Here is a 27,670-nt window from a genome sequence, read left to right as displayed (position 1 = left end):
TTGAAATACATTAAGGTCTTATAGGCATCTCTACATTATTGTAAGAAAAACTAGGGTAACATACAGTAGGCCTTGGTGCAAAGTTTTATTTATTTTTTTCCAAAAATACACACATTTTATAAAAGCAGTCTTTTCTCCACACCTTGGCAGCTACTGAATGGAGTAATGTGTCATCAAAGGTGGACAACTGTCAAGACAACTAGCAAGTATCATGCACGTGTCCTGTTGTAATTTATAGACCACATGCACAATATTTGCTGGGTGGCAGATGACATGCAGCAGTGCCTCACCACATTCAGAGGTGCAAAGGTTTTAGGCCGGTGTAGAAATATGCTGCAAACTAAAAAAAATTTGCTTTCAAAAGCTAGAATTGATAAAAAAAATTAAAATTAACAAATGGAAAGAGTTAAAGAGAAATCAAAAATCAATATTTGCTGTCGCCTTTACCTTCAAAACACTCAATTCTTTTAGATACATTTTCTGAGTTTTTGAAGAGACGCAGAAGGGAGGTTGTTCCAAACTAGAGTTGAGCGACTTTCATTTTTTTAAGATCGAGTCGGGTTTTGTGAAACCCGATTTTGTCCAGAGTCGAGTCGAGTGCAGTCGGCCGATTATCGCTAAAAGTCGGGGATCGACCGAAACACGAAACCCAATGCAAGTCAATGGGGAAGCATAGTCGGCAGTGAGTGGAGGCCAGGAAAACACCTACAGTGCCCATTTTAATGCCAAAAACATCCATTCTTGTTTCTGAAGCTTGTCAATCTTAATTAACTTTATAATAATAGTTGGGCATAGGGAATTGGGGGTCATTTGGCAAAAGTTGTGGGGGGAGTAGGGCTGGCTCAAGTTTTTCGTGGGCCCAGGAAATGCGGACTACGTCACGGCGGTGTTGCAGGGAAAGGTAAGTATTTCAACGTTGCAAGTGCTGTGATCCTGAGCAAGCAGGGGGGGCCCACTCGTTCGCATTGGCACTGGCACAGGGCCCCTCAAAGTACAGCGATGTGTGTTTGCATGGCGGGGGCGCCTCCCACCAGCAGCGACACTTTTGCGTACTCTGAGGGGCCCTGTGCCAGTGACGTCGCCAACGAGTATGCCCCCCCACCTGATGAAGGAACCTGCACTTTCATCTGCACCTTCCTCTCTGTCCCTGTGTAAGGTGGTATAACATGCGGGAAGGGGAACCTTACTTTCAGCAGGGTCAGATTCTGGCTGTGTAGAGTATAAGGGGAATGTAGTGGTCTAGGTCAATGTACCAGCAGACTCATCTAGCAGTGGCTGGGCAATGGGCAGGATGAGGAGGAAACAGATATAGGGCCAAAGAATAAAGTAGGCTAAATGCAGTTCAAAATTGGTAACAGGACTAAACAGGCGGCATTGCTTTGTTCAGTGGAGTAGCAAAGCCAAGAGCAGCAGACACTGTTTCAAGGGCATAACCACACTAGTAGGCCAAATGCAGTTTAATATCTGATAGTATAGGGCGAAAGCCAGAATGTGGAAGCTCAGCTTTGTTCAGTTGAGGACAACACCAGGCAGGGGCAGACAGACACCTTTAGTAGGCCGGAACAGCCAATTGCATTTTTAAAAATGGTAATTTGGAACTGAAGGTTGAAGCTCAGCTTTATTCAGTTGAGGACAACACCAGGCAGGGGCAGACAGACACCTTTAGTAGGCCGGAACAGCCAATTGCATTTTTAAAAATGGTAATTTGGAACTGAAGGTTGAAGCTCAGCTTTATTCAGTTGAGGACAACACCAGGCAGGGGCAGACATTCACCTTTAGTAGGCCGGAACAGCCAATTGCATTTTTAAAAATGGTAATTTGGAACAGAAGGTTGAAGCTCAGCTTTATTCAGTTGAGGACAACACCAGGCAGGGGCAGACAGACACCTTTAGTAGGCCGGAACAGCCAATTTTTTAAAAAAACAGCAGTTAGTAAGAGGCAGAAGGTAGAAGCTCAGCTTTATTCAGTTGAGGACAACACCAGGCAGGGGCAGACAGACACCTTTAGTAGGCCGGAACAGCCAATTGCATTTTTAAAAATGGTAATTTGGAACAGAAGGTAGAAGCTCAGCTTTATACAGTTGAGGACAACAACAGGCAGGGGCAGACAGACACCTTTAGTAGGCCGGAACAGCTAATTTTTTAAAAAAAACAGCAGTTAGTAAGAGGCAGAAGGTAGAAGCTCAGCTTTATTCAGTTGAGGACAACACCAGGCAGGGGCAGACAGACACCTTTAGTAGGCCGGAACAGCCAATTGCATTTTTAAAAATGGTAATTTGGAACAGAAGGTAGAAGCTCAGCTTTATTCAGTTGAGGACAACACCAGGCAGGGGCAGACAGACACCTTTAGTAGGCCGGAACAGCCAATTGCATTTTTAAAAATGGTAATTTGGAACAGAAGGTAGAAGCTCAGCTTTATACAGTTGAGGACAACACCAGGCAGGGGCAGACAGACACCTTTAGTAGGCCGGAACAGCTAATTGCTTTTTTAAAAATGGTAATTTGGAACAGAAGGTTGAAGCTCAGCTTTATTCAGTTGAGGACAACACCAGGCAGGGGCAGACAGACACCTTTAGTAGGCCGGAACAGCCAATTGCTTTTTTAAAAATGGTAATTTGGAACTGAAGGTTGAAGCTCAGCTTTATTCAGTTGCAGCTTCTTGGCAATAATATAAAGAAGACGAGACAGGACAACACTCGTTGGATGCCATATCTGTGTTTTCACTGGAAAAAAAACTGTCAGTTAACTACTTGTAGGAGAAAGTTTTTGTAGCTGGAGGCCACTTTTTGTATTGTACCAGTTTTCTGTTGTATGTTTGGAACTGAAGGTTGAAGCTCAGCTTTATTCAGTTGAGGACAACACCAGGCAGGGGCAGACACCTTTAGAAGGACGGAACAGCCAATTTTTTTAAAAACAGCAGTTAATCAGAGCCAGAAGGTAGAAGCTCAGCTTTATTCAGTTGAGGACAACTTGAATTAGGGACTGCAGACAGACTTTGCAGGCTGTCCCCTGTGTGGACCATGCATCCAATACATTAACCCATTTAGCCACAAAGGACACGTAACCTTCCGTGGCCAGGCCTACAGGTCCATGTGTCTGTTGTCAGGTATACCTTTGGACTGACAAATTGACAGAATGCAAGGACAATGCGGTCTTTAACATGCAGGTGGAGGGGTGGGATGGCTTTTCTCGCAAAAGAATTGTCAACTGGGTAGCTCATAGCGTGGTATATCGTAGTTCATCCTGGCTTTATTAATATTAAATTAAATAAAAAAATAGGCTCTAGGCACTTTATTATTGGTTCCAGGGGTACACGGGCAGCAGTGGTCAGGTGAGTGGAGGCCTAGTGGAAGGAGGGACCTTAGACAGGCTTCGAAGGCCTAACATAATAAAATGGGCTGGCGGTAGGCACTTTATTATTGGTTCCAGGGGTACACGGGCAGCAGTGGTCTGGTCAGTGGAGGCCTAGTGGAAGGAGGGACCGCAGACAGGCTTCAAAGGCCTAACACAATAAAATGGGCTGGCTGTAGGCACTTTAAAATTGGTTCCAGGGGTACACGGGCAGCAGTGGTCTGGTCAGTGGAGGCCTAGTGGAAGGAGGGACCGCAGACAGGCTTCGAAGGCCTAAAATAACAAACAATAGGCTCATGGCAGTTTTACAGCGGTTACATGGATACACGGGCAGCTTGGTGGTGAGTGGAGGAGTATTTAAAGTAGGGACCGCAGACAGGCTATCAAAGGCCTAAAATAACAAACAATAGGCTCATGGCAGTTTTACAGCAGTTACATGGATACACGGGCAGCTTGGTGGTGAGTGGAGGAGTATTTAAAGTAGGGACCGCAGACAGGCTATCAAAGGCCTAAAATAACAAACAATAGGCTCATGGCAGCTTTACAGCGGTTACATGGATACACAGGCAGCTTGGTGGTGAGTGGAGGAGTATTTAAAGTAGGGACCGCAGACAGGCTATCAAAGGCCTAAAATAACAAACAATAGGCTCATGGCAGCTTTACAGCGGTTACATGGATACACGGGCAGGCAGCTTGGTGGTCAGTGGAGGAGTATTTAAAGTAGGGACCGCAGACAGGCTATCAAAGGCCTAAAATAACAAACAATAGGCTTATGGCAGTTTTACAGCGGTTACATGGATACACGGGCAGGCAGCTTGGTGGTCAGTGGAGGAGTATTTAAAGTAGGGACCGCAGACAGGCTATCAAAGGCCTAAAATAACAAACAATAGGCTCATGGCAGCTTTACAGCGGTTACATGGATACACGGGCAGGCAGCTTGGTGGTCAGTGGAGGAGTATTTAAAGTAGGGACCGCAGACAGGCTATCAAAGGCCTAAAATAACAAACAATAGGCTTATGGCAGTTTTACAGCGGTTACATGGATACACGGGCAGGCAGCTTGGTGGTCAGTGGAGGAGTATTTAAAGTAGGGACCGCAGACAGGCTATCAAAGGCCTAAAATAACAAACAATAGGCTCATGGCAGCTTTACAGCGGTTACATGGATACACAGGCAGCTTGGTGGTGAGTGGAGGAGTATTTAAAGTAGGGACCGCAGACAGGCTATCAAAGGCCTAAAATAACAAACAATAGGCTCATGGCAGTTTTACAGCGGTTACATGGATACACGGGCAGGCAGCTTGGTGGTCAGTGGAGGAGTATTTAAAGTAGGGACCGCAGACAGGCTATCAAAGGCCTAAAATAACAAACAATAGGCTCATGGCAGCTTTACAGCGGTTACATGGATACACGGGCAGGCAGCTTGGTGGTGAGTGGAGGAGTATTTAAAGTAGGGACCGCAGACAGGCTATCAAAGGCCTAAAATAACAAACAATAGGCTCATGGCAGCTTTACAGCGGTTACATGGATACACAGGCAGCTTGGTGGTGAGTGGAGGAGTATTTAAAGTAGGGACCGCAGACAGGCTATCAAAGGCCTAAAATAACAAACAATAGGCTCATGGCAGCTTTACAGCGGTTACATGGATACACAGGCAGCTTGGTGGTGAGTGGAGGAGTAGTGCAAGGAGTGTCTGTCCCAGTACTCCCAAAATATAAATAGATGTTAATGTCTCGCAAAACAACCAAAACAAAAAAAAAAGGTGGCATACTTAGGTACAGGGGTGGGCTCATCTAGTAATTTGGCAGTAACTATTTAATGGTGCCAATATAGGACACAGACACAGACTACTTTAAGTTGCATCATAGATGTCTACAAATTTGTATTGTCAGTGCCAGACATTGAATGATGTCAGCGAATAGACTAAAGATTGGTGGAGCTGTGCGACATAATTTTGCACGTGGTAGAGCACATTTTGAGCTGGGGTAGGGGGGAACTCTCTTGAGGCCGGCGGGACCGCCCCAGGGCCCCTCATGTTACAACGGTGTGTCTGACGTTGGGTGCGCACCGCCACCGCCAGAGACACTACATTGTACTATGAGGGACCCAGTAGCAATGCCGTCAACCAAAAGCGAGCACACCCACCTCTTCAGACAAACAGCAGTCTCACGGGTGCTTGCGCCAAGTCGCGATACCACGGCCCCGTGTGGGGAGTTTTGCCATTTAGGGAGGTGTAAACATGTCGTATGCTGTACAATCAGCTGCAGCAAATTAGACATTAGAAAAGTAATTCACAGGCAAGAGCTTTTCATAGGAAAGCTAGGTGTCGGCCGGGCAAGGTGGGGCAAAAGATTTCGAAATCCAGTTGTGGTTCATTTTAATGAATGTTAGATCGTCAACATTTTGGGTAGCCAGACGAGTCCTTTTTTCGGTTAATATTGAACCTGCAGCACTGAATACTCTTTCTGATAGGACACTTGCTGCCGGGCAAGCAAGCTCCTGCAATGCATATTCTGCCAATTCTGGCCAGGTGTCTAATTTGGAGGCCCAGTAATCAAATGGGAATGACGGTTGAGGGAGAACATCGATAAGGGATGAAAAATAGTTAGTAACCATACTGGACAAATGTTGTCTCCTGTCACTTTCAATTGATGCAGCAGTACCTGTCCTGTCTGCGGTCATAGCAAAATCACTCCACAACCTGGTCAGAAAACCCCTCTGTCCAACGCCACTTCTGATGTGTGCACCCCTAACACTCCTAGTCTGCTGCCCCCTGGAGCTCGTGTGAGAACGATCACGTGCGCTGTGTGCTGGGAATGCCTGAAGCAAACGGTCAACAAGAGTTGATTGTTTGGTTGCTAATATTAGTTCCAAGTTCTCATGTGGCATAATATTTTGCAATTTGCCTTTATAGCGTGGATCAAGGAGGCAGGCCAACCAGTAATCGTCATCGTTCATCATTTTCGTAATGCGTGTGTCCCTTTTTAGGATACGTAAGGCATAATCCGCCATGTGGGCCAAAGTTCCAGTTGTCAAATCTCCGGTTGTGATTGGTTGAGGGGCAGTTGCAGGCAAATCTACGTCACTTGTGTCCCTCAAAAAACCAGAACCCGGCCGTGACACGCAACCAATTTCCTGTGCCCCCGGGAAAGGTTCGGCATTAAAAATATACTCATCCCCATCATCCTCCTCGTCCTCCACCTCCTCTTCGCCCGCTACCTCGTCCTGTACACTGCCCTGACCAGACAATGGCTGACTGTCATCAAGGCTTTCCTCTTCCTCTGGTGCAGACGCCTGCTCCTTTATGTGCGTCAAACTTTGCATCAGCAGACGCATTAGGGGGATGCTCATGCTTATTACGGCGTTGTCTGCACTAACCAGCCGTGTGCATTCCTCAAAACACTGAAGGACTTGACACATGTCTTGTATCTTAGACCACTGCACACCTGACAACTCCATGTCTGCCATCCTACTGCCTGCCCGTGTATCCTCCCACAAATAAATAACAGCACGCCTCTGTTCGCACAGTCTCTGAAGCATGTGCAGTGTTGAGTTCCACCTTGTTGCAACGTCTATGATTAGGCGATGCTGGGGAAGGTTCAAAGACCGCTGATAGGTCTGCATACGGCTGGCGTGTACAGGCGAACGTCGGATATGTGAGCAAAGTGCACGCACTTTGAGGAGCAGGTCGGAGAACCCAGGATAAGTTTTCAATAAGCACTGCACCACCAGGTTTAAGGTGTGAGCCAGGCAAGGAATGTGTTTCAGTTGGGAAAGGGAGATGGCAGCCATGAAATTCCTTCCGTTATCACTCACTACCTTGCCTGCCTCAAGATCTACTGTGCCCAGCCACGACTGCGTTTCTTGTTGCAAGAACTCGGACAGAACTTCCGCGGTGTGTCTGTTGTCGCCCAAGCACTTCATAGCCAATACAGCCTGCTGACGCTTGGCAGTAGCTGGCCCATAATGGGACAACTGGTGTGCAACAGTGTCATCTGCCGATGGAGTGGTTGGCAGACTGCGTTCTGTGGAAGAGCTGTAGCTTCTGCAGGAGGAGGAGGAGGAGGAGGAGGAGGGGGTGCGAACGCCTACAGCCAACTGTTTCCTAGACCGTGGGCTAGGCACAACTGTCCCTAAATTGATGTCGCCTGTGGACCCTGCATCCACCACATTCACCCAGTGTGCCGTGATGGACACATAACGTCCCTGGCCATGCCTACTGGTCCATGCATCTGTAGTCAGGTGCACCTTTGTACTCACAGATTGCCTGAGTGCATGGACGATGCGCTGTTTAACATGCTGGTGCAGGGCTGGGATGGCTTTTCTGGAAAAAAAGTGTCGACTGGGTAGCTCGTATCGTGGTTCAGCGTACTCCATCAGGGCTTTGAAAGCTTCGCTTTCAACTAACCGGTAGGGCATCATCTCTAACGAGATTAGTCTAGCTATGTGGGCGTTAAAACCCTGTGTACGCGGATGCGAGGATAAGTACTTCCTTTTTCTAACCAGAGTCTCATGTAGGGTGAGCTGGACTGGAGAGCTGGAGATCGTGGAACTTTCGGGTGTGCCGGTGTACATGGCAGACTGAGAGACGGTTGGAGACGGTATTGTTTCCGCCGGTGCCCTAGATGCAATATTTCCTCCTACAAAACTGGTGATTCCCTGACCCTGACTGCTTTTGGCTGGCAAAGAAACCTGCACAGATACTGCCGGTGGTGCGGAAAATGGTGGCCTTACAGTGACGGAAGGGATGTTGCGTTGCTGACTAGCTTCATTGGCCGAGGGTGCTACAACCTTGAGGGACGTTTGGTAGTTAGTCCAGGCTTGAAAATGCATGGTGGTTAAGTGTCTATGCATGCAACTAGTATTTAGACTTTTCAGATTCTGACCTCTGCTTAAGCTAGTTGAACATTTTTGACAGATGACTTTGCGCTGATCAGTTGGATGTTGTTTAAAAAAATGCCAGACTGCACTCTTCCTAGACTCGGATCCCTTTTCAGGGATTGCAGACTGAGCTTTAACCGGATGGCAACGCTGTGCTCCAACAGGTTTTGGCTTTGACACGCGTTTTGGGCCAGATACGGGCCCGGCAGATGGAACCTGTTGCGATGTTGATGCCTGCTGCGGCCCCTCCTCCACCTCCGCTTCTGAACTACTGCCGCCTGCACCCTGTTCCCCCAATGGCTGCCAATCGGGGTCAATAACTGGGTCATCTATTACCTCCTCTTCGAGCTCGTGTGCAACTTCGTCTGTGTCACTGTGTCGGTCGGTGGTATAGCGTTCGTGGCGGGGCAACATAGTCTCATCAGGGTCTGATTGTGGATCTGTACCCTGAGAGGGCAATGTGGTGGTCTGAGTCAAAGGAGCAGCATAGTACTCTGGCTGTGGCTGTGCATCAGTGCACTCCATGTCAGAATATACTTGTAATGGGCATGGCCTGTTAAATGTTTCACTTTCTAAGCCAGGGACGGTATGTGTAAAGAGCTCCATGGAGTGACCCGTTGTGTCGCCTGCTGCATCCTTCTCTCTTGTTGTAGTTTTTGCTGAGGAGGACAAGGAAGCGACTTGTCCCTGACCGTGAACATCCACAAGCGACGCGCTGCTTTTACATTTACCAGTTTCGGAAGAGGAGGCAAAAGAGCTAGAGGCTGAGTCTGCAATGTAAGCCAAAACTTGCTGTTGCTGCTCCGCCTTTAAAAGCGGTTTTCCTACTCCCAGAAAAGAGAGCGTTCGAGGCCTTGTGTAGCCTGACGACGAAACTGGCTCCACAGCTCCAGACTTAGGTGGAATATTTTTATCCCCACAACCACCTGATGCTCCACTACCACTACCATCATTACCAGCTGACAATGAACGCCCACGACGACCTCTTGCACCAGACTTCCTCATTGTTTTAAAATCTTAACCAAAGTAACTTTATTTGTTGCTGTCAAACAACTTACACGGTGAGCTATAACTTCAGTATGATTTCAATATCCCTTAACAGGTTGGTGAGACCACAAGGAAAATCAGGCACAATGTTACACACTCTGTTTTCTGTGGCACAAAATCACAGAGATGACATTAGTGCTTGAGTGACAGTCCTGCGTGTGTGTCAATATTAATCTCCCACCTAATTTATTTATTTATTTTTTTTCAGGGAGACTTTAGAAACCAAATAATATTAAAAAAACCAAAAAAATAAATAGGCTTTCTATGGCCCACTGAATGAGAGAGAGGTGGCACACCCAGGAGTCAAGACTGGCACACAAGCTGAAAGGGCAATATTACTCTCCCGCTGTTTTTTTTTTTTTTCAGGGAGACTTTAGAAACCAAATAATAAGAAAAAAAATAAATAAATAAATAGGCTTTCTATAGCCCACTGAATGAGAGATAGCACACACAGCAGTGGCACACAAGCCCTGACTGAGGCCAATATTTTTCTCCCACTGATTGATGTAGTGTTTTTGTGTTGAGGTAGATTTTAGAACACAAATCAAGGAAAAAAAAAAAAATGCTTTCTATGGCCCACTGAATGAGAGAGGTGGCACACCCAGGAGTCAAGACTGGCACACAAGCTGAAAGGGCAATATTACTCTCCCACTGTTTTTTTATGTATTTTTTGTTTTTTAAGGGAGACTTTAGAAACCCAATAATATTTAAAAAAATAAATAAATAGGCTTTCTATGGCCCACTGAATGAGAGAGGTGGCACACCCAGGAGTCAAGACTGGCACACAAGCTGAAAGGGCAATATTACTCTCCCACTGTTTTTTTAAGTTTTTTTTTTTTTATTTTCAGGGAGACTTTAGAAACCAAATAATAAGAAAAAAAATAAATAAATAAATAGGCTTTCTATAGCCCACTGAATAAGAGATAGCACACACAGCAGTGGCACACAAGCCCTGACTGAGGCCAATATTTTTCTACCACTGATTGATGTAGTGTTTTTGTGTTGAGGTAGAATTTAGAACACAAATCACGGAAAAAATAAATAGGCTTTCTATGGCCCACTCAGTGAGAGATGGCACACACAGGGATGGCACTGTAGCAGAAATGCCAATCTTAATCTCCCACAAAAAAAAAAAAAAAAAAACAGGGACTGTCCTACAATTACTATCTCCCTGCAGTAATCTAAGCCAGGTATGGCAGGCAGCAATAGGAGTGGACTGATGCACAAATTAAATAAAAAGTGTGGACAAACAAAAAAGATAGCTGTGCAGAAAGGAACAAGAGGATATGTGCTTTGAAAAAAGCAGTTGGTTTCCACAGTGGCGTACACACAGCAATACAGCTATCACGGAGCCTTCTAGGGCAGCCCAATGAGCTACAGCGCTGAGGGAAAAAAAAAATAAAAATAGCTTCCACTGTTCCTGCACACCGAAGGTGGTGTTGGACAGTGGAAATCGCTACAGCACAAGCGGTTTGGTGGTTAGTGGACCCTGCCTAACGCTCTCCCTGCTTCTGACGAAGCGGCAGCAACCTCTCCCTAAGCTCAGATCAGCAGCAGTAAGATGGCGGTCGGCGGGAACGCCCCTTTATAGCCCCTGTGACGCCGCAGACAGCAAGCCAATCACTGCAATGCCCTTCTCTAAGATGGTGGGGACCAGGATCTATGTCATCACGCTGCCCACACTCTGCGTTCACCTTCATTGGCTGAGAAATGGCGCTTTTCGCGTCATTGAAACGCGACTTTGGCGCGAAAGTCGCGTACCGCATGGGCGACAAGCACAGGGGTCGGATCGGGTTTCATGAGACGCCGACTTAGCCAAAAGTCGGCGACTTTTGAAAATGATCGACCCGTTTCGCTCAACCCTATTCCAAACGTCTTGGAGAACTAGGCTCAGCTATTCAGTGGATGTAGTCGGAACAGTCGGGCCCCTGTCTGCACTTATCTAGAATTGAGGTTGACTGACAAGGTTTTAATACTTTTAAAAACACCCACATTTTATTTAAGCAATTTTCTCTTTATGCATAGGTAACTGCTAAGTGAATCAATGTTCCGTCAAAGGTGGACAACTGTCTAGACAACTAGCAAGTATCATGCACGTGTCATGTTGTAATTTACAGACGACATGCACAATACTTGCTGGGCAGCACATGACATGCAGCATTGCCTCACCACATCCAGAGATGAAGGTTAGTGGCCAAACACTTTTCTACATGTCAAAAGTGTGGTGCCTCTGAGATCCAGTTGCCTTAGAGGTACTGCACCTCATTCAGAGATGTGGTATCCCACTCTCAGGTAAGGAGGAGGGCACTACCCAGGACTCCAACACTCACATCCAACACACACTAGTTCAGTCGGGGCACCTGGGCATCCCCTTAGGGAGGAAGGCCTCATCCCAGGCTGGATAGGAATGGGTGGTGGGAGTGGGTGGGGTAGGAGGGAAAAAAAAAAAAAAAAAAAAAAAAAGTAGGGGAGCTTAGAAGGCGGGAAGGACAGTGCAGACAGGGGTCTGTGAGGAGATGTGGAGCTGAGCAGATTTGAGTGTCTGCAGCTCCTGACAGCCTGAAGAGAGAAAAGTGTGAGGGAGAGACAGAAAGAAGCTCCCGGGAGGACAGAAGGGGTCCTAGGGCACGGGAAGTGCAGAAGCTACCCGTGGGGCCCGCATCCAGACTGACCCGCATCAGTCGGAGGGACCAGGTCGCAGTCAGGGGACCGGCCCCGATTTAGTGGAAATCTTCAAGAATCAACTAAGAAACCAGAGGCTGTAATGTCTGTAGGAGTCACATCCACAGCTCGCCAAAAAGGCAGCCGGATAGAATGCAGGGGACTCAGAGGACATCGCCCGACCAGGGTCGTGGGTGCTGGCTTGGGACACTGTGGCTGAGACGCTGGGCAGGAGAAGTGGGAGCCAGTGTAGTGAAACGACAGAGAAAAGGCATAAGGAAGGAGTCCTGTAAAGGTGCACACCAATTTAACTGGGAGTTTGCTGGACCACTGACCTTGGGAGCACAGCAGCCGGCTGGCATTTGTGGACTGGAGAATTGTATGCAAGTGGAAACTGTACCTTGCTGTGTCCTTTGAGTCATTGCTGCGTCACCTGCCCGGCCTAACCACAACCACCATCTTAACACAATCCTACAACTGCCCTGGGGCTTGCTCTACCCGTTGAGAGCTGCACCATCTTTGCTGTGCCACCAACGCCCCAGAGGATCCGACTGCAGCGTCTGCCACCATCTCATTGCCGAACACCACGGGTGGTGTCATGAACAATTTCCCAAATCCATTTTAAAATTTCCCCCTTTATTTCATAATTTTTACATGGAACTGCAGCGCCCCAGAGTCCTGGCCGTTGCAGTACTGTGGCTCCGCCGCTAAGGGGAGCTATGGTGCGTCTGATGGCACTGAAGGAGTTCATCTGATCAGGTATCACAGACACCAATACATTTCACAGTCGGGCCTCCGGGGGGAGCTAAGGGTTCTATTCACTAGGCCACTCCCCACCATAGTGGGTAAACTGGGGGTCAGGCAGGAAGTGAGATCAGAAAGCTGACTGGGTTGGAACCAGGCAACACCTTGTGGCAGAGGGTGTTGTGGGGGGAAGATACAGTAGGGTCTCTGTCAGGGGTGGGATCCTGACAGAGGCTTGGCAACTTGAACGAACGTAACGGGACCGTGCCTGCTCAGCATAGCGGCGGTGCCCAAGGAAGGATTAGAAGCGAGATAGATTGTGCTGAGTGAGAAACGAGATCACGCAAAAGGAGAAATACCAGTAGGAGTCGTGCTGTAAGACCGAAGCAACATCCTACTGAGGCGCACTACCGGTGGCCGGAACGCCGAGGGAGTATCATAACATTCAGCTTCAAGCAATACTCCAAACAGCGGCAGGACAGTCAGTCTAAGGCGGGCTGTCTAACTTAAATCACCTATGCAGTCTTGGGGGGCAACTTGTGGAGAGGGGCAACTCTAGGGTCCCGGAAGAGCTCCGAGCCTACCCGTCAAACGGGTGCCGTCCCGACCAGAACACCAGGGAGGGACGGAGGATTAGCAGAACATCATCTAATCGAGTTGTGAGGGAACTTAAGAAACAGACACAACAGTTGTGGGGACTTTCTGTAAGCACAGCAGGGAAGGACCACAACACATAGCGCTAGAAGGAAGGCACAGATTTCCACCTGTGAAGAGAACTCTGGAGGTGCCATTGGACCGGCCGGACTTGCGCAGCCTGGTGAACCGTATTCTGGACTGAGGACCCAGAGATCTTCAGTAAAGAGGTAAGAGACTGCAACCTGGTGTCCTCGTTATTTACTGCACCGCACTACCACCACCATCCACATCTATTATTCACTGTGCGCCCCTCGGCAGGGTCACGGACCGGGGCCTAGCCACCGTGACAACCCCAGAGCAGAGACTCAGAGGCCCGGTACCGGGTACCCCTCGGCCCTGCGGCAGTGGGGGCGCTCCAGAACCCCGGGGCCATGGACCGGGTCACTGCTGCCGTGATCTTCCCCTTTAAAAACTCCCATGTTGGACCTGGTACTGAGTATCCCACGGCCCTATGGTGTGCTCCAAAAGCATACAGTGGCATGTAAAAGTTTCGGCATGTTAAAAATTACAAAGAGGAAAATGGCCAGATGCAAAAGTTTGGCAGAGTGCATGGTTAGTACCTAGTTGCACCCCCTTTTGAAAGTACCGTATTACAGCCTGGAAACAATTGTTGCCAGCAAAGTGTCTTTCAATTCTTGCTTGAGTGATTTTTTTCATCCATTCTTCCTTTAAAAATTCTTTCAGTTCTGTGAGATTCTCGAGTCTTGCATGCACTACTATTTTGATGTCTAATCACAGATTTTTAATGATGTTCAAATCAGGGGTCTGAGATAAAATTGCAAAACCTTCACCTTGCGCCTTTTGAGGTAGTCCATTGTGGATTTTGACATGCTTTATTTTAGGATAATTATCCACTTGTAGAAGCCATCCTCTTTTCAACTTCAGCCTTCAGCTTTTTTTTTACAGATTGTGCTTCGTTTGAAGCAAGAATTTGTTGAAATTTCATTGAATACATTGAATTAATTGAAGTCTGGTTGGTGTATTACGGTACCCTACTACTCCCCTCTTTTCTGGGTAGGAGAAAGGTACAGACTGAGGGCAGATTCAGGAGCTAAGGCAAGGTATGTAGCCCTGGCATCATCACCATCACAAGTAATACAAGGAACAGGGTGAGCTAGGGTGTCCCTAGTGTTAAGAACAGAGAAGGAACCCCTGGTCATGGGACATCCATGTAAATGTTCCCCGACTTGTTCAATGAGCATAACTGAACATCAAAAGCAATGCCATCTTTCCAGCACCTTTTCAGGCACACGGCAGCTGATCTGATCAGCTGTCATGTGCCTTCAACAGCCACGGGTGGAGTCGCAATCTCCCATAGCTGTTAACATGTTAAATGCCACTGTCGACATCCGACAGCAGCACTTGCCATGCACATACCGGAAGCGCATCACAAACCATGACCATCGGCGCCCCGTCACATGACCGCGGGGCACTGATGGGTTGGCATGACAACTCTGGGCATGCCGGTGACCCCTGTGATTGTCATTGTCGATCTGTGAGAGTACAGCATGAGCTCACAGCTGTGACCAGAGGTAAAAAGTTTACCTCCGGTCACAGGTGCCTGCTGATGCGACTACTGCTCCCATCAGCGTACGCCTGCTGCCGCTGATAACCGCTAGAGCAGGCACCACTGATGGGAGTATTCATTAGCTGGTGCTGTATATAAATGGAAAAAAAAAAAAAAACTTGGGTTCCCCTGTGTTTTTGATTAACAGCCAGGCAAAACTGGCTGCTGCAGGCTGCAACCCTTGCTGTCATCATTACTAAGGTTGGTTATCAGGAATAGAGGGGTCCCACGCTATTTTATCTATGTAAATTAAAAAAATTAGAAATAAAAAAACAAAAAACTGGGGTCCCCCTCATTTTTGACAACCTGCCAAGCTAAAAGCTGACAGCTGGGGACTGGTATTCTCAGGCTGGGAAAAGGCCATGGATACTGCCCCCCCAGCCTATAAGTAGATGCTTTCTGGTGCTTTGCCTGGCTCATTACACTAGCCCTGGTGCAGTAGCAAGTGGGGTAATAGTTGGGGGGTTGATGTCACCTTGGTATTGTCAGGCGACATCAAGCCCATAGGTTAGTAATGGAGAGGCACCTGTAAGACGCCCTCATTACAAACCCCATAGTCATATTGTATTTTAAAAAAAACCACCAGAATAAAAGTTCTTTAATTGAAAGACTGACACAGACTCCTGCACAGTGAGACTTTTTCATACTGTGCAAGCAGTTCAGGGGCCAGCCTCAGTGACCGGGGGAAACATCTATGACGTCACTGCTAGTCACAGACTGCGTACGCAGCAGCTCATTCCTTAGTGGTTTTCAGCCTGCGCGGTCACATCTTGGCACCGTCCCGGTTGAAAACTGTTTCTCCCCAGACAAGGATTTTGGCGTGGGACAGAACGACAGACATCAATATGGTTGTTTTTTATTTTTGTTTCATTTCATGGCTTCAGTGACCATGGCTTCAGTGGAATGGGCGATGAGAAGAGTATGGTTTAATTTAGATTCTTTGAATGAGTCTGTCATTCAATTAATGGATTTTATTCTGGTGAGGATTTTTTTTTTTTTTTTTTTTTTACACAATATGACTATGAGGTTAGTAATGGGCTGTCTTTTATAGACGCCTCTACATTACTAACCTCTGGCGTTAATGTCGCTGACAATACAAAGGTGACATCAAAAACAACTACCACCCCATTTTTCACCACACTAGGGCAAGTGGGAAGAGCGAGGCTAAGTGCCAGATTTGGCGCATCTTATGTACATAAGCCCATAGCTGTCTGCCTAGTCTTTGCTGGTTATTAGATATAGAGGGACCCTACGTTTTTTATTTTTAAATGAGTCCCCTATTTTTATAACCAGGAAAGGCTAAGTTTACAGCTGTGGGCTGACATTTATAGCCTGGGAACTTATATGAATATGGTCTCTTTTCCAAAATAGCATCAGCCATCGGATTTCCCTCAGCCATTTACAAAAATTACAGAGGTTCTCATACCATTTTTTTACAGCTTTTTATTCATTTAATAGTATAGTAAAATACACAAGTCAATCTAACCTTAGTTTACAACCTTGAGGTGTTCAAGCAGCTGGAGACTTCAGTAACTTTAAAATGTCCCTTAAAGTTTCATATTAGGTTTCCGGGCCTCGCAGCTGCCAGGAGACCTGGTTGCCGGAATATACAGGTATCCTTGCCGGCGTTTGGAACAACCGCACAGAACAACGCTGGAAAGTGGGGGACCTGGGGAGCGTCTGACAAGCGCAGTGCGCATGCCCAGGAATCCCAGCCCCGCACTGTGCATAATGCATAACACAGTGCGGGGCGGGGATTCAGTAACAGGGTGGCTGCACTGCCCGCACAGTCGCAGAACGGAACCCGGCACCAGCGCTAGGACGGCAAATGCTCTATGTTCCTGCGCAAGGCAGAAGAGCAGAGCGCAGGCGCCGGATTTCACACAATAACAGCGCTGAGGGGGCGGCGAAAATCAACACAAGAGATGACTGACGGCAGTTGGGCGCTTCAAAGAGGAGGCTTCAGACCTGCCTCCAGGTACAAAGATAGGTATTAGAGCAAAATTATAAATACCTTTATTGTGGGAATATCAGCAACAAAAACTAAAAGTCACCTTGTTAGACTGCAGCATTACTGCTGCACAAGGTGGCTCTTTTAGTTTATAACGGCTGGAGGGGGGGTGACAGTGGCCCTTTAAGAGATCTACTGCAAATCCTACAAAAGGATGTATTTTTACTCCAGACAGTTTTTAATACACATGATTTTTTTTCAACAATATTGTAAAAACATACCAGTGCTGTGTCATAGAAATGATCTATAAGTTCTGAAATTGTGGATCTGACGTCCTTACAAATCTTCAAGAATTCCAGGGTTCTTTCTAACCATAAGACCATGTAACGGAAAAAGAAAAAGGATCTGTGATTTGTGTAGTGGCCAGACGGTTTTGTTGTTGTTGGTTTGTAGTGTAGCATTTGGTATCACAAAAAAAAAAAAATCTGTAATGTGTTCAATGTAATATAAGTAAAAAATAAATCAAAATGCAATGGGAAGTCATGCTAAAGTAACTCATTAGGCTATGTGGTCCATTTGGGGGGGGAGCATAGAATTGGGATTAGTCCACTTTCCCCATCAGCCAAAATGTCCCCCCAAAATATTATATATATATATATATATATATATATATATATATATATATATATAAATTATACTCAGGCAAATTTATTTTTCCTGTGAAATAACTAGACAAGTCTAGAAATACAACACATTTATTACAGTTTAGGCCTTCTGGTAAGTTTGCTGCATCTTGAGATGCTTAACTTTACATCATTGGTTTGCTTCTAGATAGATATTTGGCACCAAAATTTCAGTGCATTATAAACCACAAAGCTACACCCCATTTTTTGAGGAAGCAGCAAAATGTAGGCAATAATTTTACAGATGCCACTAGTGTTTAGCTGATCAGCTTACTGACTACAACATATAAGACCCCACAGAGCTGCAAAAAGGATGTATAGTAAACACCGTTAAATGAATGTCAATACTTATGTGAACACTAATGGAATATAAATTTTAGAAAGCATAGCGATAGGAAGAAAAAAAAAAGTGAATGTAGCACTTATCTTAGAAACCAGGCCTTGTTTAATCAAGGATGGACCATCATGGCATTCACTCTTGCAGAAATGCTGTATGCATTTCATCACTAGAGATACATTTTGAAATTCATTTCGATCCAACTCCTACAAAATAAAAGAGGTGTGTAGAATCCAAAAGAGTTGTGGAATGGAAAAACTGCACCGTCACGTACCCACCTTATTTATTAACCTGTCCATTTGGTTTAAGAGAACCTTGCTGTATTTCTGTGATGACCATATTACCTTATGCTCAAATAATGCACTAATTTCCTGAAACCCTTTGCCCTTAGAAGCATCGACGATTAGAGTTTCCAGCTGCAATTAAAAAAAATAAATTAATTAATGACTTGTTGCTACAACCATCATCACTAATGTTACCTTTTTTGATCATAGGAAAAATTAAAGATAACTTTCAGCTGCGTTGTACAGTTCCGGCAAAGCCTATGAGATTTCAGAAATCTCATGCACACACTTTTTTGTCATTAGTATTTTGTGCTTGGCATGGTTTTTTTGGACTTAGGTCACTTCTTACAGCGTTTTTCCATCATTGAAAGCAACGGGTGATAAAAAAAAAAAACGCTGATAAAATGAAAAAAAACGCAAGTCCAGCACTGTATGAAACATATTTTTGTAATTTTTCCAGATTTACCATCTTGTCTTGGTCACCTGAGATGGCAGTTGGGATTAGTACAGCTTCATTAAATTAGTGATGCATAAAAAGTAAACATTGGCCAACAAAGGTGTGAAATTGAGCAATGCTTGTTGCCGACTAAGGTGCGAGATAGCACAATGTGTGAGCAACTCAATGGCTGAGCAAAGTGTGAAAGTCAGACCATGTTCTACAAACTCAATGAATTGCCAGTGTCTTAGGTCAATTATTCCAGGCCAATTCACCTCCCTCAGCTGTCACACTTCTATGTGTATTTTTTCATGAACATTGGTCACCAATACAAGACCTGTAGTCCGGCTTATGTGGTGGATCCTGAAAAACACACAAAAAAAAGTATCAAAACATGCATTTTTGATGCTTCTTTTCTGCCATGAGTGCAGGTTTTGTTGCAGAAAAAAAATGCACACCAAAAAGGGATGCTAGACTGCACTAATAATATAATGTCAACTTTATTAAAGAACAGGTAAAACCGAATACATAAAAAATGAGACACCACAGAGAACAGACACAACTGGAAGGGATGGCTGGAAAATAAGTGGCTAACATAGAACAACTACCTCCCAATACGATATCAAAGCAGATAGTAATAGCACTCAACCAGTTCCAAAATATAACTACCGTTACCGATGGTGACTGAAAAAGTGCAACAGTGCAATTAGACAATAAATTAATAAATATTCACAAATGTGAGGTAGTACCAAGTGGTATACTATATATTATATATTATAAGTAGTATGTAAAAAGCATCAGTCAGCATATCGAAAAGTATATCATACATCCATTAATACATACCAGGAGGAACTTATTTACCTAACAGATGCCACCAGCCAGGGACCCGACCACTTCCCAACGCGTGTTTCGCTAGGAAAGCTTCGTCCAGGGGACCCCTGGACGAAGCTTTCCTAGCAAAACGCGCGTTGGGTGTGGTCGGGTCCCTGGCTGGTGGCATCTATTAGGTAAATAAGTTCCTCCTGGTATGTACTAATGGATGTATGATATACTTTCCGATATGCTGACTGATGCTTTTTACATACTTCTTATAATATATAGTATACCACTTGGTACTACCTCACATTTGTGAATATTTATTAATTTATTGTCTGATTGATTGCACTGTTGCACTTTTTCAGTCACCATATCGGTAGTTATATTTTGGAACTGGTTGAGTGCTATTACTATCTGCTTTGATATCGTACTGGGAGGTAGTTGTTCTATGTTAGCCACTTATTTTCCAGCCATCCCTTCCAGTTGTGTCTGTTCTCTGTGGTGTCTCATTTTTTATGTATTCGGTTTTACCTGTTCTTTAATAAAGTTGACATTATATTATTAGTGCAGTCTAGCATCCCTTTTTGGTGTGTATGATTAATATTGCTTAGACGTAATTAAATTCGCTATTTATAGGTGTTTAGAAAAAGAATGCAGCAAAAACGTTTAGTGTGAACCTAGCCTTACAGAAACCTTATTTGAGGAAGGTCACAGAGCAGGATGTACCAAAAAAGTATGACATTTGGTAAAAGTTGCATTTGATGAATACATCTAAACAAACATCTGGATAAAAGTTGTTGAGGGAAATAAAAAAAAATTAAGTGGTGCCAAACATATAGAGAATAAGATGCCAATACTAAAGGTGCTAAAGAAGGAGGAAATTACTTCAGAAGAGTGGAGGAACGGGAGTGACTCAGGGCCTTACATTTTTTGTGCAGTGACTAAGTTGCCACTCACCTGCAGAACGTATACGTGACAACACAAAAATTGTGCAACAATGAGACGACGGATAGGGCAGAATATACCGTAACAGTTACATACATAATATTCAGTCTGAATGTTCATTTTTTCACTTGAATTCAGGTTTTCTTCTCCCTGTAACAAATCAAATTGTCATTGACATCAAACATCTTTAAATATACAATAATTTCACAGAAACTCTTAGGCGAAAGCAAAATGTTCAGAACCAGGGGCGGACAAATTATTGGAGCAACTTGTGCAGTAACACAGGGGCCTAACAGCTAAGGCTGCTTTCACACTAGCGTCGGTACGGGCCCGACACATGCTGTGAAATAAAAGCACAATGGGGGCAGCAGATGCAGGTTTTCAACGCATCCGCTGCCCCATTGTAAGGTCCGGGGAGGAGGGAGCAGAGTTCCGTCCGCGCATGCGCGGTCGGAAATGGCGGACACGACGCACAAAAAAAGTTATATAACTTTTTTTCTGCAGGTGGTCTGCCAAAACACGACGCAACCGTCGCACGACGGATGCGACATGTGGCCATACGTCGCAGTGCGTCGCTAATGTAAGTCTATGGGGAAAAAACGCATCCTGCAGACAACTTTGTAGGATGCGTTTTTTCTCCTAAACGACGCATTGCGATGTATTCAAAACAGCGCTAGTGTGAAAGTAGCCTAAGACTATGTTTTCTCGCAGGCTTGCAAAACCGACATCTAATGGATTTATGTGCTCAAATGTTCGTTAAAACATATATACAGTATATATTGTCATTAAGATAGATATATATATATAGATATATATATATATATATATATATATATATATATATATATATATATATATATATATATATATATATATTAAGATAGATATATATATATATATATATATATATATATATTAAGATAGATATATATATATATATATATATATTAAGATAGATAGATATATATATATATATATTAAGATAGAGAGATATATATATATATATATATATATATATATAGAGATATATATATATATATATATATATATATATATATATATATATATATATATATATATATATATATATATATATATTTTTTTTTTCTGTATTTATATTTAATTCAGCGCGATATATGTGAAGAGCCGGTAATTCAATTGCCGGCTTTTCATTTCTCCTTCACAAACCCGACAGGATATGAGACATGGTTTACATACAGTAAACCATCTCATATCCCTTTTTTTTGCATATTCCACACTACTAATGTTAGTAGTGTGTATGTGCAAAATTTGGGCGCTGTAGCTTGTAAAATAAAGGGTTAAATCGTGGGAAAAATCGGCGTGGGCTCCCGCGCAATTTTCTCCGCCAGAGTGGTAAAGCCAGTGACTGAGGGCAGATATTAATAGCCTAGAGAGGGTCCATGGTTATTGGCCCCCCCTGGCTACAAACATCTGCCCCCAGCCACCCCAGAAGAGGCACATCTGGAAGATGCGCCTATTCTGGCACTTGGCCACTCTCTTCCCACTCCCGTGTAGCGGTGGGATATGGGGTAATGAAGGGTTAATGTCACCTCGCTATTGTAAGGTGACATTAAGCCAGATTAATAATGGAGAGGCGTCAATTATGACACCTATCCATTATTAATCCAATAGTACTAAATGGTTAATAAAACACACACACACGATTACAAAGTATTTTAATGAAATAAAGACACATGTTGTTGTAATATTTTATTAGACTCTTAATCCACCTGAAGACCCTCGTTCTGTAACAAAGTTAAAAAAACAAACAACAATATTCCATACCTTCCGTTATGTCCCACGAAGTAAATCCATCTGAAGGGGTTAAATCATTTTACAGCCAGGAGCTGTGCTAATGCACTTGCTCGTGCCTGTAAACCCCCGGGTACTGAAAGGAAAGCAGGGTGATCTGTAGTTACCTTGAGTTGCGGTGAGGCGCCCTCTGCTGGATGTCCTCATATGAACTCGACCATGGGAACTTTTCCAAGGCCCCAGTTCATGAGGACACTACTACTAACATTAGTAGTGTGGAATATAAAAAAAAAAAAAAGGGATAGGAGATGGTTTACTGTATGTAAACCATGTCTCATATCCTGTCGGGTTTGGGAAGGAGAAATGAAAAGCCGGCAATTGAATTACCGGCTTTTCTCTCTAACACCGGTGCGTATTTCTCGCTGGTCACACTGCTGGTCCGTGTGTAATCCGTATTTTTCTCGCCCCCATAGACTTTCATTGGCGATTTTTTTTGCGCAATACGGTGACAAACGCAGCATGCTGCGATTTTGTACGGCCGTACAAGACCGTATAATACGGATCAGTAAAATACGGCTGATAGGAGCTGGGACATAGGGAATCATTGAGCCGTGTGCAATGCGTATTTTACGGACGTAGTTTATGCGCTCATACGTCCGTAAAACTCGTTAGTGTGAGGCCGGCCTTAGGCTGTGGGCCCACAATGAGTTTTTGACTCTACGCATGTTTGCTGCATCAAAAACACAGCATCTTACAGTTCCAGCAAAATGGATGGGATCTATAGAAATTTCATGCCCACTGCACTTTTTTTTGTACTCAGCGCAAACTGACCTGCGCAGGTTTCAAGTCTGCAACATGTCAATTTCTCTTGCTACTATGCCGAGGTTTTATGTGGAGATTTTTCCAAGAGATTTACCTTGCATCAGATACAGAAAATCTGCCGATAAATAAAAAGCAGAAAGGCATCAAACGTAAACTTGTGTAATCCACACATGACTATATCAAAGTCAAATTACAGGAAGTATAAAAAAAAAAAAAATTAAAAAAACAGATTTAAAACATGACATAGCAACAAAAACCGTAGCGTCAAATGAGCTAAAAGCACATTAAAAAAAAAAAAAAAAAAAAAAAATACGCACTCAAAAACACAAGTAACCTAATTTTAGTTAATGTGCGCATCAAAATCTCAAATACTGAATGTAGCCTTAAAGGGAACTTGCAAGTTGATTCATGCCGTTTATAGTTTGAACAGCAGGAATAAACGACGGGATTCATCATTAACTTGGATATTTATTTTTTTCTGAAACATTGCAGTGGAGAAAAACTTTAGAGAATAGAACCGGGTATGAGGTGCTGAATTGGCTAGCTATGGATGTGAGGTCCCCACCAGCTTCTCTTACCTGAATCTACCAATCTCACCATTTGTAGGTGTGTATTAGGGTGCAGGGTAGAGTATGACACCACAGAACAGACAGACCAACTGTTGAGGGGGATTTATTAACAGGAGTAAGATTCTCCTCGCAGGGAGAAAACAGTGGAAAATAAACTGATGATATAACCGTGCAAATATAGGGAATATCTGGAAAGCAGTATAAGTTCCCAGACAGTCAAACAGTATAACAGTAGTAAACGGAATTTCTTGAGAAAACACTTATCAGTCTGATGAGGACTTGCTTGTAGGGTCATCTTCTCCAACGTAGGCACCGAGAAACAGCGGCACTTGTCGTCCCTCTGTTATCCGTGGGCTTGTAGTCTCTAAGAACCCACAACCTGGGGTTTAAGGGGTTACTGTTGTGGGCATAGGGGATGCTAGGCAAACGGGGTCCTCTGTGCTCTGAGTCTTTTGCTTCAACAATACAGCCTATCCTGGGAGAACGAAGCTCAGTCTATTATTGAGTCTCTCAACAGGAATCAGGGGCTCTGCACTAATACCGTGGGTACCAGGGGCCACTGTCTCTGCATGGGCCACGGTCTCTGCTCTGTCTCCTGGGAACTGGAGACTCCAGGGTTAAATCTTTTGCAGCCTTTTCTCAGAGTGAAACTGGAAGCAAGAAGTAGGACAGTCACACTGCTGCAGGAGTCTCTGTATGTTAAGCTGGCAGTCTCTCTGCAGTAGCAATGCTACACACAAAGGGCAGCTTACTTGTCACACTCAAGGGTCTTGGCTCATCACTGCAGTCACCAGGCCTGCGCGCTCGCGTCACTGTCTCTGCACTGTCAGGGGAAAAGTCTTCTCTGATTATGGAGTCTTCCGAGTCCACACCCTCACATACGGCCTTCACTATGGTTGGTATCTCAGCCTCAGTGCCCTCATGGGAAGCACTCTCTCATGGGGAGCGCGGCGCTGCAGCCTGCTTTCTCTCTGGCGTGTTGTCCTCTCTGTCTTGCGCACTCTGCTCTCCCGCTCTTTTCTGACCACACTCTTCTATTCCTCTCTGCCCCCAGCAGTCATATGGTCTCCTCTGTCCAGGGCAGACAGTCCTCCCCCCAACAACCCAGCTGTCCGACTAAGTGGTTCCTGGTAAGGAGCAGGGAAAGCAACCACCTTTGGGCTCATCTTCCTCTTCACCCCCTTACAGGTGTAAGGAGAGATCTGTGAATCTACCTAAGCAAGGTGACCCATGCATACAACTAGCCTATTCTTTCCTGGCTCTGGACACAATGTTTCAGAGTAAGGCCACATTCACAAATCCGCGTGTCATTGTCTAAATATTGGAAGGTGGGCAATGACTGGCCATAGCTTTCCAGACCTGAGCTTGGCAGTCTAATATATGCCCGACACTGTTAGGGTAGAATGTAGCTCTGTGGATTTTTCCGCAGCGGATTTTAGAAATCTGCAGGTAAAAGGCACTGCGTTTTACCTGTGGATTTACCGGTTATTATGCAGAATTTGTGCAGATTCCACCTGCGGTTTTACACCTGCGGATTCCTATTATGGAGCAGGTGTAAACCGCAGTGGAATCCGCACAAAGAATTGACATGCTGCAGAATGTAACCCGCAGCGTTTCCACGCATTTTTTTTCCACAGCATGGGAACTGCGGATTGCGTTTTCCATAGGTTTACAATGTACTGTAAATGCATGGAAAGCTGCTGCGGACCCACAGCTGCAGATCCGCAGCAAAATCCGCAACGTGTGCACATAGCCTTAAGCTGCAGTCAGGGGACTCGCAGCCAGTCCATGTATAACAGACCACGACACATGGATGTCCAACATATATACAGTATGTCATGATGAAGCCCACATCTGGTATATGCCAACTTGTGCTGCCCATACTACAGGCATCTGACAAGTTCCTTTTCATGTATCTAGCTAGCAACAGCAGGATGTGTCTAATTTATTACGGGGCACAGCCCTTAAAAGGGAACCTGTCAGCTGATTCACGCTATCCAAACCACGGTCAGCATGAATCAGAGCCTGGCTGCATGCCTCAAGCCAGGTATATTTATCTGAAACGCTAGGGCTTTCAGAGAGAATATAGTTTTAAGATCTGGCTGAGGACCATACCCGGAGACCAAACAAATCTGGCCGCACCCCTAGGCTGCTTTTACCAGGTGATAGGTCTCTTATTGGAAGGACTTGTCAATTTTCTCCAGCAACATGAATCAGCCAAGTTCCCTTTAATATACTTAAGCCTATGAGACAGAACTTTAATATTTGGAGTAAATTTCAGAAAAATTCTAGCCACATTTTAGATGTGAATTATAAAATATGTGTCCACTGTGGATAGCTACACCTTATACCACTAAGCCCTGGCCACATTTCAAAACTAAGTGCAAGCTGAGTAAAGTACCATGTAAACCTATGGAAAACCAAATCCGCAGTGCCCACGGTGTGGAAAATACCGTGCGGAAACACTGCGTTGTATTTTCCGCAGCATGTCAATTCTTTGTGCGGATTCCGCAGCGTTTTACACCTGCTCCTCAATAGGAATCCACAGGTGTAAAACCGCAAGTGAAATCCGCACAAAAAAAAAAAAAAAAAAAAAAAATGCAGGAAGTCCCCTAGGTTTTACTTGCGGATTTTGCAAAAACTGTGCGGAAAAATCCGCACACGAATCCGGAATCCGGAACGTGGGCACATAGCCTTAGAGGGCCAGGTACAGAATTAAGTTCTACGAACCGTGCGAGTGTACCTAAGGGAACAACAACAACAGGTTTAGAGTTTATGAAGGGAAGGACACCCATCTTCAACCCCGCAAATGTCCCCCTGTCCAGGGATTGAGTGGGAAAATTGTGTGGGACTTTGTGCACCCACTGCAGGGCCAAGTTTTTCACCTCTACGTAGATAACGTGTATACCAGCATCCCACTCTTCCAAGTTCTGTAATAATCAGAGATACCTCCCTTGGACACTAATTGGGTAGCAACAACATGCTGTTGGTCAAGCACAAGAGGGATGTCCTTAGTCCTGACCAACATACATGGTGATGACAGCACCCCCGCCGCTGTCTGTTCATCTACATAGGTCACCAAACCATGGGGGAAGTTGATCTCTCTGATCAAGTTGTCCAGCTGCACAGTGCTATGAGATAAGCCAAGGTGTGGTACAACAAGCTGGCCATACCCATCATAGAGAGGTCAATGTATAACTGCTTCATGCAACTGCTAAAAAGATGTGCAGGCAAAATTCCTTCAGTTCCAGGAAGTAGTGATCAAGGCTCTAATATTTTATCAGGAAGGAGAAGGTCTTAGTACTTCCAGAACTGAAGGTGCCCGTGTTGTACCAGGGCAACATTTCCCCAGTGAGGTCCCTCAAACTGGATAGAGAGAAGTCGCAAAAAAGGTAGCACATGTGTTACAGAAGTGGGATAGGAAAGAACACCATCAGTGTGACACCTGCCTTGCCAAACCAGGTCTGTGTATGAAAGACTTTCAGAGTCTACCACTAGTGTTGAGCGATACCGTCCGATATTTGAAAGTATCGGTATCGGATTGGATCGGCCGATATCCAAAAAATATCGGATATAGCCGATACCTGATACCAATACAAGTCAATGGGACACAAATATCGGAAGGTATCCTGGATGGTTCCCAGGGTCTGGAGGAGAGGAGACTCTCCTTCAGGCCCTGGGATCCATATTCATGTAAAAAATAAAGAATAAAAATAAAAAATATGGATATACTCACCCCTCCGGCGGACCCTGGACCTTAGCGGTGTAACCGGCAGCCTCCGTTCCTAAGAATGCAGGAGCGCCATTTGACTTTTCAATGCAAAATTGACTGGAATTGAGATGGAACGCCATGTTGCGTTTGGAGAGCCCCTGATGTGCCTAAACATTGAAACCCCCCACAAGTGACACCATTTTGGAAAGTAGACCCCTTAAGGAACTTATCTAGATGTGTGGTGAGCACTTTGACCCAACAAGTGCTTCACAGAAGTTTATAATGCAGAGCCGTAAAAATAAAAAATCATATTTAACAAAAATTATATTTTTGCCCACAATTTTTTATTTTACCAAGGGTAATAGAAGATATTAGACAACAAAAGTTGTTGTGCAATT

At 44.8% G+C, this 27,670-nt stretch overlaps 1 protein-coding gene across 1 annotated transcript in view; it reads right to left on the bottom strand.

Moving 5' to 3' along the window:
* The window catches only part of SYCP2L (synaptonemal complex protein 2 like), a 221,342-nt gene that overhangs the window by 161,768 nt on the left and 31,904 nt on the right, over window positions 1–27,670 (bottom strand). The window contains exons 2-5 of the mRNA XM_077269880.1: window positions 20,493–20,546; window positions 18,194–18,331; window positions 18,005–18,121; window positions 17,177–17,278 (exon numbers count right to left, since the gene is read on the bottom strand). Coding sequence (XP_077125995.1) covers window positions 17,177–17,278; window positions 18,005–18,121; window positions 18,194–18,331; window positions 20,493–20,546 — 411 coding nt within the window. The remainder of the gene's footprint in view (window positions 1–17,176; window positions 17,279–18,004; window positions 18,122–18,193; window positions 18,332–20,492; window positions 20,547–27,670) is intronic.

This window comes from Ranitomeya variabilis, chromosome 6, assembly GCF_051348905.1.
Source record: "Ranitomeya variabilis isolate aRanVar5 chromosome 6, aRanVar5.hap1, whole genome shotgun sequence".
NCBI lineage: Eukaryota > Metazoa > Chordata > Amphibia > Anura > Dendrobatidae > Ranitomeya > Ranitomeya variabilis.
This window is presented reverse-complemented; position numbering and strand designations above follow the sequence as displayed.